The sequence below is a fragment of the Olea europaea genome, chromosome 13, assembly GCF_002742605.1.
Source record: "Olea europaea var. sylvestris chromosome 13, O_europaea_v1, whole genome shotgun sequence".
Lineage (NCBI taxonomy): Eukaryota > Viridiplantae > Streptophyta > Magnoliopsida > Lamiales > Oleaceae > Olea > Olea europaea.
The window spans coordinates 25,978-39,583 of record NC_036249.1 but is presented as its reverse complement, the minus strand read 5'-3'; the positions used below and the strand labels follow the sequence as shown (position 1 = coordinate 39,583).

The 13,606-nt window shown below is 34.1% G+C and overlaps 1 protein-coding gene across 1 annotated transcript; it reads right to left on the bottom strand.

Annotated features, from left to right (window-relative positions):
* Window positions 1–3,690: 3,690 nt before the first annotated feature.
* On the bottom strand, window positions 3,691–12,973 carry LOC111407104 (nucleolar complex protein 3 homolog). Its single transcript, XM_023036409.1, has 14 exons — window positions 12,947–12,973; window positions 12,630–12,803; window positions 11,754–11,923; window positions 11,496–11,668; window positions 10,588–10,796; window positions 10,383–10,485; window positions 9,869–10,032; window positions 9,173–9,311; window positions 6,927–7,103; window positions 6,725–6,852; window positions 5,660–5,983; window positions 4,776–4,915; window positions 4,485–4,582; window positions 3,691–4,396 (listed from the first exon to the last, which is right to left on the bottom strand). The coding sequence occupies exons 2-14, from the start codon at window positions 12,785–12,787 to the stop codon at window positions 3,905–3,907; spliced, it is 2,475 nt and encodes an 824-aa protein (XP_022892177.1). The 5' UTR covers window positions 12,788–12,803; window positions 12,947–12,973; the 3' UTR covers window positions 3,691–3,904.
* Between the last annotated feature and the right edge of the window lie 633 nt (window positions 12,974–13,606).

Here is a 13,606-nt window from a genome sequence, read left to right as displayed (position 1 = left end):
ATTCCATGGATCTAATCAGTAGATATCAATATTATCTTTAGAAAATGTATTGTGATACCTGAAGGGTGCTGTTGTCAGTTATTCTATTTCGTTGTCAAATGAATAACTTGTGATTGGAATAGATATCCAATTGTTGACTAAGAATGAGAGTTAGTGGAGCATAATTAGTTATTTGACTTGTACGCTTTTGCTATATAGAATAACAAGAAGCATATGTTGTAATGTATATCTTGGCAGCTAAAGAAATTGTTTGGTATGGATGTATTGAACATCTAATGATACTGGTTGAGAATATGAGATCCATGATAGTTACGCAACTATCTTATATGTTAAGATCTCAAGTATCAAGATGGAACCAAACAATTAATGGTAATTCTGTGAGAGACATTAGCAAAGAAAGTGCATTTGTGATATATCTACGTAAATGATGATATGTAATCATCATACTCTAAAGGTGTCTAGAGATATATTTGTTGATATTATGGAATCTCTAGAATTTCGTAGAATATGATATTTGGTGTATCAGACAAACTCTTGATTGAGTTTTATGTGCCCATAGATGAACAATTTTGAGTTCATGTATAATCTAATGTTGGGATTATGAGATAAATGATTTGTACGCATATATAAAGTATGTTGAACGGGTTGAGATTGGCTCACTCAAACGAGCAATCGCCTCAAACGCTTTGAGATGTGCTGAGATGAAACAAAATGATCATGTTGTGTACATGATTTTGTGGCCTTGATAGTGATCGTGTTGTGTACATGATCCAGTCGCCTTGTTAAGGTATCAAGATGAGATTACAACAAGTAATCGAAATGAATTTTTCTATCCATTAAACCCGTTTAGTAGTCAACTCGTGTTCTCGATTTGAGAATGCTTGGAGGAATGAATATAAGGAGAACTCAAGTTAGATATCGAGGAATATCTGAATTATGATTTGTATGATATATTTAATTTGCAAGATTACACATACACCCTAAGAAAAGGAGAAAACATCGTAACACGTGTTTCATACCACGTGTGCTTTAACGACCAATAAGAAATGAAAGAATTGATCATTGCTTCTTCATTATGTGAGTCTCTAAGGCACATTTGACCTCACTTATATATACCCTTATGACTTTTGACTGTTTCTCAAAATTTTATTTCAGTGTTACTACTTTAACATGTTACCAATAACTATGATTGATTCGGTTTAATCGGACATGTCTAGGAAAGCAGCTGACTTGAAATGAAGGGATTCAAGTAAGAAAGGAAGACTATTTAACTAACACCTCAACTTGTATTAACCGGCCGGACAATTGTGTTAATTATTTGAGTTTTGTAACACGATTGTGAATATAATACAAATGAGAAAGTTGAGTATGTTCTAAAATGAATTGAAGGGTCATAAATATTCGAACTGGTGTTACAAAATATGTCTGGGGTATAGCGAGAAACATATTTCCTCTTCTAGAGCTGCTATATATCCCTAATAGGTGTATATCGTTGTGTGCTCTTAAATTAACTCGCTGATCGCACGATACATTTACCCGTATGAACTTAGAGATGTTGGGATTAATATAATTTATATTATACTAAAAATCAGGTCAAGTCCATCATGAACGAGTGAGAGATGTTGGAAGAAAACGGGTTGCCCATGTGGGTTGACCTGATTCGGTTTGCATGGAAATGGATTTTGGAGGGAGAAGTTGAAAATTGAATTTAAAAGTTAACCTCCCCACCTCCAATAACTCCCATCAACTTCCATTATTCATGTCTCTGAAATGCAAAAAAAAAAAAAAGGAAATTTTGGTTAAAGGGAGTGGAAGAAAAATACATGATGGAAGAAGACTTGATTTTTGGAATATAACATTTCAAATTGGGTTCTTGAATTGTGGCAATCAAATTCCTTCTATTGTGATCGAATTTCTGATCAAGAGGCGGGTACGAGATGGTGTGGAAAGCAAGCGAATCAAAGGCAAGTAATTCAACCTCGATTTTGTGATTTCAAGTAAGTATCACTACTTGGAACTCGGTTATAAGCATGCAAGCACGTTCTACATAACAAATAAAGAATACTATTTCAATGAAGGATTCTGATCTTAGCATGGCAATCCTAATACCAATTGTTGAATTTAACGATAACCATGTTAAAAATCAAAATCACAAAATATTAAATTGATAGTTTAAATTCATAACTGCGAAAGACATCCTAAATATTAACATTAATAGCTAGATCTTTCTTTCCTTGTTCATCACAAAGTATTAGTCATTAATGGGACAAGTCAAAAAAACAATATGAAGAAGAGAGGGGATATAACCTTTATATTGGAAATTATTGAATCATCCCATTACGACTTAAACCCTGGTTCGAGTTTATATATATTTTCACATACTTAAAATTACCACTTCATATAAAATATAACATGTAAGGTGTAAAACGGTCCAATTGATCACTTAACATATTCAGGCTTAATCACAATATCATCATGAGCCATATAGCTACCCCGTAAAATTTACAATCAAATAGGAAATTCATATTTAGAATTATTCTAATAGAATAAGCTACAGAAGATTCATTTATTGAGGTTCTTAAAATTTTGTATTAGGATTCTTGTAATAATGATTAGCCTATATAATTCCTACATCCATTATTGACAAAAATGGAAAAAAAGTTTATACTTTATATTCCTAGGTGTATGTATACATGATAATTCATAAGAGCTTGTTTGGTTCGAATTAAAATCTAATTTTGATCCAAACTAAAGTCAAATAATCAATATCACTCACATCTTTAATGGATCCCACAACTTTTTAACCTCACATTTCAAAAACTTCTATCACAATCTATTGAAAATTTTAATTTTAATCCCTACTAAACAAACTCTAAATAACGATCTTTAGAGAGCGTAATTGTTTTGAAGACATTGTCTTGTATTGGATGTTATAATATTAATTCCTAGTCTCTACTCGCAAGAGCAATAAGATAACACGAAGCAAGAAACATACATGTATTTAAAGTATTTTATATTCAAGGTTTGAGTTACGCACAGATGTTCGAGGTCGAAGATAGACAATAATTCTCCTCTAAACAGTAGCATACAACTTTCATAGTACTATCCTCTTTAAAGAGCAACTCTGTTCAAAATCTCACTCAAAATGTGCTGAAAAATATTTGCCAAACAAAAGCTATAATGAACGAAAAAATATTTTTATCTGTCATTGAATTGCAAAGAGTTTCCAAAAGATGAATATATAATCAAACAAAGTTGGCATCATGGACGGATTTAATGTGGTGGGCAGTGTTTCAACTTCAAGACCTTAAACTAAGCTCTTGTTTGAGCTCCATTTATTTTATTTTATTTTTTTAAAATGAATTTTGTAATAATAATTTTTTAGAGAATGTGTAATTATAAAGTATGTAAAAGCTTTAAATTTACATGCAAATTATTTTATTGAAAGAATATGCAAAAAAATGATTTCTTTCTTGCATAATGGGGCTCAAATAGTGTTTTAAGATTTTCCAAGATTTTGCACAAAATTTTCAAAAAATTCCTTATAGTTTTCAATTTCGCCCCACAATTAAAATTTTGTAAAATTTGCCCCCCAAGCTGTTTTATCTTAGTTCATCCCCGATTGGCATGTTGCAAAACGTTCAAGACTAAAAGAAATAACTCAATATTAGGGTCCGAAGCAATAATGGATAGTAAAATACGGGAACCAAGTAGTAAACAAAAAACTCGATACAGATAACAAAATTTGAACCTTTTTTTCCTTTTTCTCTACTGCCGAATGTTATCAATCCATCATACCAAAAATGCTATAAATAGACTGACCCTCATACAACTTGTGTTACAAAACCTGCTAAATATGCCAAGGCCAAAATTCGAAAAACGGTGAGAAAAATTCACAATTCTATTACACTTTTAAGCTTTCTGTCTTCCTCTTCTTCTTTTTCTGCTTTTTATACTGTTCGTAAAGGTTCAATGACAAAGTTGTTCGGTCCAATTCACGCCTCAATCTCTGGTTCTCTGAAATATCACGGAGTAGCAAAAAATGCTCAGTAAGTTTCTTTCTAACCTCATTCTCGTCGGATTGATGCTTCATATTTACTTCCGGCTGAACCTTAACAGTGGAGAGTTTGTCATTTCCTTGCTTTCTTTTGTTGTTTGATCTTTTTGCATCACCTGATGGAACAATCAACTCCTGCTCCCGTGAGAATTCTTTAAAAGCTTGTTGAGGTGAGATAATGGAATGATATACTTGAGTATTCGCGCTGCCCATGGTCAAAATACCAGAAGCCATAGTAGAAACCGCTGGATTATAATGTTTTTTTAGGAGGTTCAGCTCCCAAAGAACTGAAGCTAGTGCACCACTGAGGTTAGGGTCTGAAGCATACGGCTGATATTTCTGCGAGTAACAGAAAACCAGAGACGTCAACAAACTGAGTTGACAGAATGCATATTTTCAACCCAATATGAGATATACAAGGACTAACCACAATTGCTCCTGCAACAGAACCACCTCCGGCATCATTTTCCAAAAGATTACGGCATTTGACATTCTTCTGGAGAAGATGTTTTATGGTAACTAGTGCTGAAATATTTTACAAGAAAGAAACAAATTACATATGGAATAGAAAAATAATAGAATATTTTTTACCATAGCATAATGACATGTTTAGTAAGGATGAAGGATAGTACTACATAGTATTATAGAAAGAAAATAGTTAAAATCATGTTCATTATACTGTCTCAAACATGCACTAAAAGTTCTGAAGTTAACTAACCAGCCATGGACTCGGCCAACCCAAAGCACAGCGAGAAAGTGGCTAAACGTTTTATGAATGCAGCAGCCCTTTGCATATCATGTTGTCTATCGTCACACAGCATTATCTTCAGAGCTTCAGCTAATATCTCACCCTGATCCCTGCTCACACACACATTAGAAATGTCAAACCAACAGGCATTTTGCAGTAAAAAGATACAAATATATAACTGCTCCTCCACAAACAATAGGTGTCCCTGTCCTTCCTACTTCTGGAAATGAAAAATTAAGGAAAATGATAACAAGAAAACAAATGGAGCAAGGATATGAAATTTAGAGAAGAGAAAACTGGGGGACAATATACAACAAAATATTGCACATAAATGAAAGTCATGTTGCCAAAGCATCAGCTTTTTGCCCAAAATACAGAACACCATGGATGCTCCCAGATGGAGAGAACAAATGCAACTCAGAAAATTGAAACAATGAAATTCTGAAATATTCACATCATCACAGATGCAAAACTTTCGTGCGAATTGATTCCTTCAGCTTCCAATCCAGCTAAGTGGACTTCACCACCACTCTTAGAAAACAAAGTGCAGTATATTCACATGAAGGTAGATGGTTCACGTGGACATTACTATTTAGCAAGGATGAAATGAGAAACGATTCTTGTAAGAATTGCTTTCCAGATGAAATGATAAACGATACACGTAATAATCTCTTCCTTATAAACGCATTCAATAGCTAACCAATAACTCTGAAGTTAGACAACTTGAGTAGAAAATATATAGCCGAACTCGAGTTTTCTGCTTTGATGATGAACTAAAATTTTAACAAAGCAGGATAATCAAGCAATTCTCTGAATCTGATAAACGAAAATAATTTTGACAGTAAAAAATATACCTTCCCGGCCGGTACTCCAGAATTAGATTGTAAAACTGGACAAAGAAATCCTGTAAATCAACATTTAGAGCATCCAGATTGTTCTTCATCACTTTGAAAGCAACAATGCAGCACAACAACCGTTCAGATACTGTTAGATAGTTTGAAGAATTCTCAGATAAATCCCCCGAAATGCTGCTCTTTCCGGCAAGCTTCCTCAGACAATTCATAAGATCGGCCATAAAATCTAAGTCGATTAGGTGAGAAAATTTTCCAATTCCATTCAAACACGGTGCAAGCAAGGGGTGGCTCCCAGATGCACCAAGTAAGGAACTGGCTTCTGATCTGACACCCAAAAAAAAGAGAGAGAGAGAGATAAGAGATGCTGCCCAGGCCAAAATAATAAATTTGAAAGGGAAAACAACATTTTAGTACCAATAATTTGTTTGTAGATGCAGTACGATGGTTTACAGAAAATGAATCACAGTTAATACTTGCATCGAAAAATCAGTGCTTCACAGATTAGATTGAAACCCCAGAAAAATAATTGGTGTAACATTTTATAATATAATCCCAAAAGGTAACAAGAAATAACGTGGGGGACATTGGTCAAACTAAGCTACACAGGAACACGCAAATTTGGTCAACGGTGTTAGAGAAGAAAGATTTAGATTCTTTAACAATAAAGAGGTCGTCAATACAAAAATAATTACTTGAAATAGACATTAACACAGTGCATCCAGTAACATTAAAAAGCATTTACAATTCCATCATCAATTTCATTTCTGATCACACAATTCATAGAACGGCCTTTTGCAACTTCTGATCCTGCAAACGTAAAATCTGCGTGCATTAAGCTAATTGAGGACATCTGCAGATTCCATTTTTTAATTACTCGCTTTATTAGACTACTTCAGGACCACAGGGCATTCAGCATTTTTGCCAAAAACAAGGGCACAAATTGCTATTAAGCGTAACTACGTATAGAACTAGTTATTTGCCTTCACATTCAATTAAAATGACACTCTCAACTTGAAAGCAGGGATATTCCCATAAAAGACCAAAAAGGGGAAAAAGAAAACTTACGTGCGGTGCAGAGTATGCTTTAAGACACGGAAGAATGTTTGAAATACAGCTGAAAGAGTCTGAGACTGCATCCTTCTCCGCTCTGAAATATCTTGGGTGAACGAAGCAGCCTTGAAGTCTGCATTGACCTGTTCAGATCTTAAATACATAAAAGCAATGACAAGAAATTAAAAAGATTTACTTCCTGTGGGAGTCACTATACCTCCTCTCTTGTCTTTGTCATCATCTCTTGCTTAGTTTTCTTCTTCCCATTATCTGGCAAGTGATTTGGCTCTTCAAAACCCTTTCTCTTCTTAGACTTTTTGTTTTTGCTTTTATTATCAATGTTGGAAACTTGAGGTTTTCCAAGATCCTCATCAAACGAGAGAGACAAAAAGACCTGAAAAGCCAGTGCAACTTATTAAAGGGTTTGAGCATTAATAATACGAACTTCAGATTACGATCCAACATTTGATTATATCCATCTGCACACTATCTTGACAAACTATCCAGAAGAATTGTAAAGGCAGCAACCACGACAGATAAAGGTCAAGTACAAATATTATTATCTTTCACACTTGGCTCAAATCTTAAGACTTTGAACTTCTCTGACAAAAGGTGGGCATGATAAATAATGTATTACATTGGCCACAATCAGGTTCTGGGCACCAGTGTATCAGGGCTTTCCAATTTTTCTCTTTTTGGGTGGGGGTGGTGGTGAGTGCAGATTCAATAAAAATATAAACCTCATAACCTTCATACTACCGAAAGAAGGAAAAGATAGACAAATAATAATTCACAGTAGCACCTTTTGACCTTCAGAAATAGGTTTTGAGCAAGAAAAATGAAATTAAGTAACCATATTTCTGTTCCTAAACAACCCGAATTTAACATGTTAAATAGGAGGGTTACAGAGCACCAAACATTAAAAAGAAAAATAAGCCAGAACATGCATGTATTATGTGGAAAATAGAGATGTATCAGCCATTGGGCTCTGGGGGGCACAAATAATGCAAGGATTTTTTTTCTCGTTTTTCTCGAGTTGGCTTCTGGTTTTTTGGCTCAGTCTGTCAATTTATATATTGTTTAGCAGTACCAGTGAATTCTGATTCTGGGGGTTCATGTTCAAGTCTTCTGCTGATCTGGGTTTTGCTTATAATTACGTTCACGTTCAAGCTATTTGCATGACACGGCATTAGTTCCAGTAATACAATATTAATTCCAATTTCCACTAATTCATCTATACTGCATTGTCCACAAGGTTTAACATATAAGGAGGTTATTGTTAGCTACAGCTAAAAATCGAAATGAAAAGGCAGGATCGTGTAGAAACAAAAATCACATACAAAAGCCACAGAATGCTCATGGTTATTGAGACAGAATACCTCTCAGCGTGTCATTTAAAATTTTTCATTTACCTCCCTTCACTTCTTTTAGAATCACGGGGTTTGTCTCTTAAGACGAAGTAGTAGGACATATAGACAAAGTTTTGCAGAAAACTGCAAAATATTCTCATTTTTTCCCTTTAATTCTTTTATTCCAGAGGAAAGGTTAGTTTACTAGCATAGACTTGGCTTGTTTTCACAGTGGTAAAACAAATCAACAAGGAATATCTATCGAAACAAAAGCCAATTACATTTACATCAAGCAGGATAAGAAGAAAGTTTATCACTTGATTGTGGCTTTCGCAGAATGCACTTCATTATAATATAACTAACCGTCTATTACAAACAAGTCCCTTTTTGTTCAGAAGTAAAAACCACAAAGTATGTTTATTTATTAGCACTAAATCCACGGAAACACAAAACCTCATGTTTAGACCTGCAACACGCAGCAACAAAAATCTTCAATATTTTTCATCCTTGAAAAGTTTTGACAGTTCAGCTGATCTATGACATAAACACAACTTTGTCTTATGTAAACACACCTCATATTTATGAAAAGTCAGTAAAAACCATTATTGTTCCAACAATTAATTTATAATTTTTTTATTTTTGTTTTAAAAAATATAATTTTCTCGTAGCTTTGAAGCTGTCTAAAATAAAATTTATACCACACCACAAAAAAAAAAAAAACAAAAAACAAAAAAAAAAAAATCCCCAACCTGGGCTGATGAATCCTCACTATATCCCTCGAGGCAACCCACATCACAGATAATGTGAACACATTGAGAAATATTAAGATAACGCGTTAGCATTAATACTTACAGATAAATACACAGAGTTAATATTTCACGCTAGACAGCCATGATGACGCCAATAACATCATCAAGTTCATTGCACACACAGTTTGAGCATTGTATGTTACACTAAACAAGAATGTTGGTGAGTGAACTAATATTTATAACTGGTTGCTCCAACTTTTAGATGTGCGTTTGATTTGGACTTGTAATGTGCAAAACACAAAACCTAATCCAAAAATTATATGGCATAGAATCATGAACCCTGATCACAAGCAAAGATTCCTTACTTGAACAGAGTCAGGATGTAGTTGGCAATCGTGAGTTTTTACAAGTTCAGCAATCATATGAACAGCCTCTACAGTAGCCTCGCCACCATGTTTGCCCTCATTGATAAACAGTGACTTAACAGTCGAACAACAGAGATTTCTGCCAAAAACAAGATGCCTGTGCACTTGAGACAACAGATGGGGTAATGCTGACACCAATTGTGAAATGTAAGAAACTCGAGAGAACCAAATCATTCTTTTGATTAAGACAAGAGAGAAGTCAACGACTCAAACAATTTTCATAATTTTAGAAAACAATAGTAAGACATTTATTAGCAGGCTGGTACTTAACATCAATTTATTCAGATAGATTTGACATAAAGAAACCCATATTACAATCTGCTGGTTCTATAATAAACATAGGATATTCCCACATATCACTAGCACTCTACATTCCTTTGATTGCAATGACAATGCAGAATTCTACCATGGAACCGCAAAAGGAAAAGAGATTAATAGCATAAAAAATAAAATTGCTCTCAAAAGAAAATTAATGAGCAAAGACAATAAGAGGGAAGTGAGATATTTACACATCATATGCAATTTACATGCCAGTTAGACAGATCATTACGAATGCCACAGCGATATTTGAAAAGAAGAAAAAACCAATACATTTGTGGAAACAATTATAAGCAAAGGAGAAAGAATATGGATGACCTGACAACATCATCTTGGGAGTTTATGTTTCTTACTACAGCAGCCAACAAGTTTTCACGGAAGTTGAAGTGAGGAACTGCTGAAAGCAAAGTACATATACACCGAACAGACACTCGCTTATAGACAGTCTGCTGTTCTATTGCTATCAACCTCTGGACATATGCCTATTCATAGGAAGTTATAAGAACCCGTTAAGCTTGATTCCCATTGTACAGCACGGTTTACTTCTCAACAAGTGCATGTGTGCATATATACATATTTATTGAGGAGCTACTAGAACCTACAACAAAAATTTAAATGGTCATCTATTTTTAGGACCCGTTTGATACACATTAACGTAAAAATGAGAATGGAAAATATAACCGTTACGACCCCACACAAGAGATAGAAAGTCAAATATGGTGGCTTGATGTGATAAATAACGGTCATATTTTTCATTTTAATGGTTAAATAATGGGAAACAAACAGGGGCTTAATTTCCCTTGAAATGAATGCACGAAACGCCATATCTAACCTTGTATGAAGACAAGAGGGTGGACTCATACAAGCGCATTTTTTTAACTTCCTTAGAAACTTTCATTTCTTGCTCCTTTTCAGTTGGCAGCCTGATCCGGTAGCTGAATATCAAGAAAAAAATAATGTAAATGCATATTTCATGCAAAAAGAAAAGTGTGAAAAAAATATGGAAACAGAAGTACTAATTAAAGCAACATTATTACCCTGGAACTATGTCTTTGAAAACAGCAAGCAAAGACTTTAGACCAAGTACGACTATTGCTCTGTTTCCATCTTTAGAAATCTCCAGCATCTCCCTTAGAGACTTAATGTTTGATTCTGGATCTGCAAGCAGCGCCATTCCTAGCTCGGCAAGTTTATACTTCTTGCTCTCATTGGCTTCTTCAGCCGTTAGATCATTTTTCACCTCATCCTGTACACAGCCGCATATTTTGACTAAATAAAACATGTAAACAATAATCGTAGTTCGAAAAAACATTTTGGTTTCTCGTCAAAATCTTGAGACTATAATTCAGAGGAAACCAAAGTTGTCAAATTTTGAAAAAATAAATAAAAATAATTACAAAACTAGTTCATTTGAAACAAGACTGCAAAAGATCCGTCTAGACTGCAAAACTCCATAGAACAGTGAATTCACATATCATAATTTCCTTACAACATATATTTTCTGTTGATTATCCCCTTCTGAAACATCAATTTTATCCCTTAATTTCTGATTTCTGAAATCTGTCAACTAAATTTTCTGAAGTACATAGATTTTTAGAATCTGCAAATTCAGTTACACTTTTAGCATTATGAAGAAATATACACCTTACTGTAAGATCCGTCATATCTATTCACAAATTGCAATTCCAAACTCTTCAAGTTAACCAGAAACCAACGTTTTTTTGAGGTAAATCTAGCATAGACACTGACTTTCAAATTTTATGATAAATGAACTATAAAATGCTAATATTGTAACTTATGAAGATCTCATATTAGCATGTAAAGAATAATCAGCAAGCAATTGAGTGATATGCTCCATTCAATCACTAATTATTTCATTCTCATATTCTCACATGGATGTCATTAGTGTGATCCAATCAAACAAGCTGTACATCAAAATGCATACCAAAACATCTGCTTGAGAAGTTTGTTGCACTTCCTCTTTCGCTTGTTTCTTTGCCTCTTTCCTCGATTTCTTAAGCTTGGCCCGCTTTTCTGCTTTTGTCAACTTTGCCACACCCATATCGGTGGCATCGCCTTCATTGGATTCAATTTCAACCTTTTTCATCTCCCTGGGCACTGAAAAACAAAAGCGATTTTTATTTTTGCATTTAAAGTAGCAAAAACAACCATTTTTCACCAGCAACAAATATTAAAATAATACCTGTTCTATAGTAGAGTTTTCCATCTAAGGTTTTTACAGGTAGCGCATCAACAGGATCAACCTCAATTGCGTCTCCCTCTATTTCCTTATTTGACTGTTTCTTTCTTAACCTTTTCTCGTACAATGACTCCAAAGCATCCTCTTTTACATCCGCCACTCTTGTAACATGCCTGTTCAAGATTTTTATCATAAAAATATTTTCAATGGACACATAATTAAACTACAACATTTTTTATCCCCTAGTACATAGTTATTTTTTGGTTTATGAGGCCTATATTTTTGAAATATTGGAGAGGCAAACCAAGAACATGAAGGATACCAAATGGCCTCTTCCACCAAGATTCTTCACCACCCAAAAAGAGAGATAAATAACAACCAAATACAAAACTGGACGGGTCACAGCATCCGATAACAACGAAAAAAAAAACAAAGAATACACAGATTTGTCAGCTGAATTAGCACCTCATTCAAGGACCTAAAGGTGTTTCACAACTTATCTCCAGAGTCCATTGAGTGGAACCCTAGAAATTCAGATCTTCATGATATCAGGTTACATGACTGACAGGTGGCTTATAGTGATGATATTCATTTCCAAATTATTCAATACACTGACCATATCATTGAGCAAACATACATCGAGATGGAACATAAAATCAAAGAAGCAAATTGGTGGCAAAATAGATTGATCTTAGGCCAGTTACCCTGTAATTAGTTCCTCTTTTCACATAGCCAGCAGGAATTCATTATTAGGCATGTTATCAAAAATCGGCATTAATATAACAAAACAAAGAAGCAAAAGCAACAAAACCCGTTATTAGGAGCAGCAGCAGAAAAATTCTAATCCAAAAGTAGTAAAAATAATAATAATAATCTTACTTGGTAATTGTATGCGTGTCCAAATTCGATACGAATCCTGCATAGTCCAAATTTTGGTTGACAAATTGCAAGTCCTCATCGGAAACTTCAATATCCTCTTCCAGAACTTCCGGTGGAAGCTCCGGTGGCAATACTACCTTTTGCCTTTTCTTCCCCATTAACTCACGCTTGTATCTGGAACTTAGAAAAAATATCAAATGTATTATAATCCAGAAAATATAGAAAATAAGCCAGGTGCAGGGAAAGGATTAATGCAACGAGTGAAAACCCCTAAACCCTAATTCACATGGAACTCCCAGTGCAGACGATAATCGTACCAGATTTTATTTGGGCCTGACATACGCGAAGCCCAATAATTAAATGCCTATTGGGCGTGGTTGTATTTTATGGACCGATATGTGCCTTTTTCTTCATTTTTTTTTTATTTTTTATTATTATTTTGGTTTAGTGGAAATTACAAGAGTTAATTGTTTCAATGGTCACTGAATTTAGGTCTATATCTTTGATTGGTCACTGAACTTTAAAATGTCGAGTTTTGGTCACTGAACTTAGGTACATGTCTTTGATTGGCCACTAAAGTTTAAAATGTCAAGTTTTGACCACTAAATTTTGAAAAAAGTCGAGTTTTGGTTATTGAACTTAGGTCCATGTATTCGATTGCGCACTGAAATTTAAAATATTGAGTTTTGACCACTAAATTTTGAAAAATGTTGTACATTACTCACTAAATTTTAAAAAATATTGTACATTACTCACTAAATTTTGAAAAATGTTGTACATTATTCACTGTAAACTCGATATTTTTCAAAATTCAACAGTTAAGCTAGTGAGTAACGTACAACATATTACAAAATTCAGTGGTCAAAACTCGACATTTTAAATTTTATTGAGCAGTCTAAGACATAGACCTAAATTCAGTGAGCAATCGAAGACATTGACCTAAGTTTAGTGATCAAAACTTGACATTTTAAATTTCA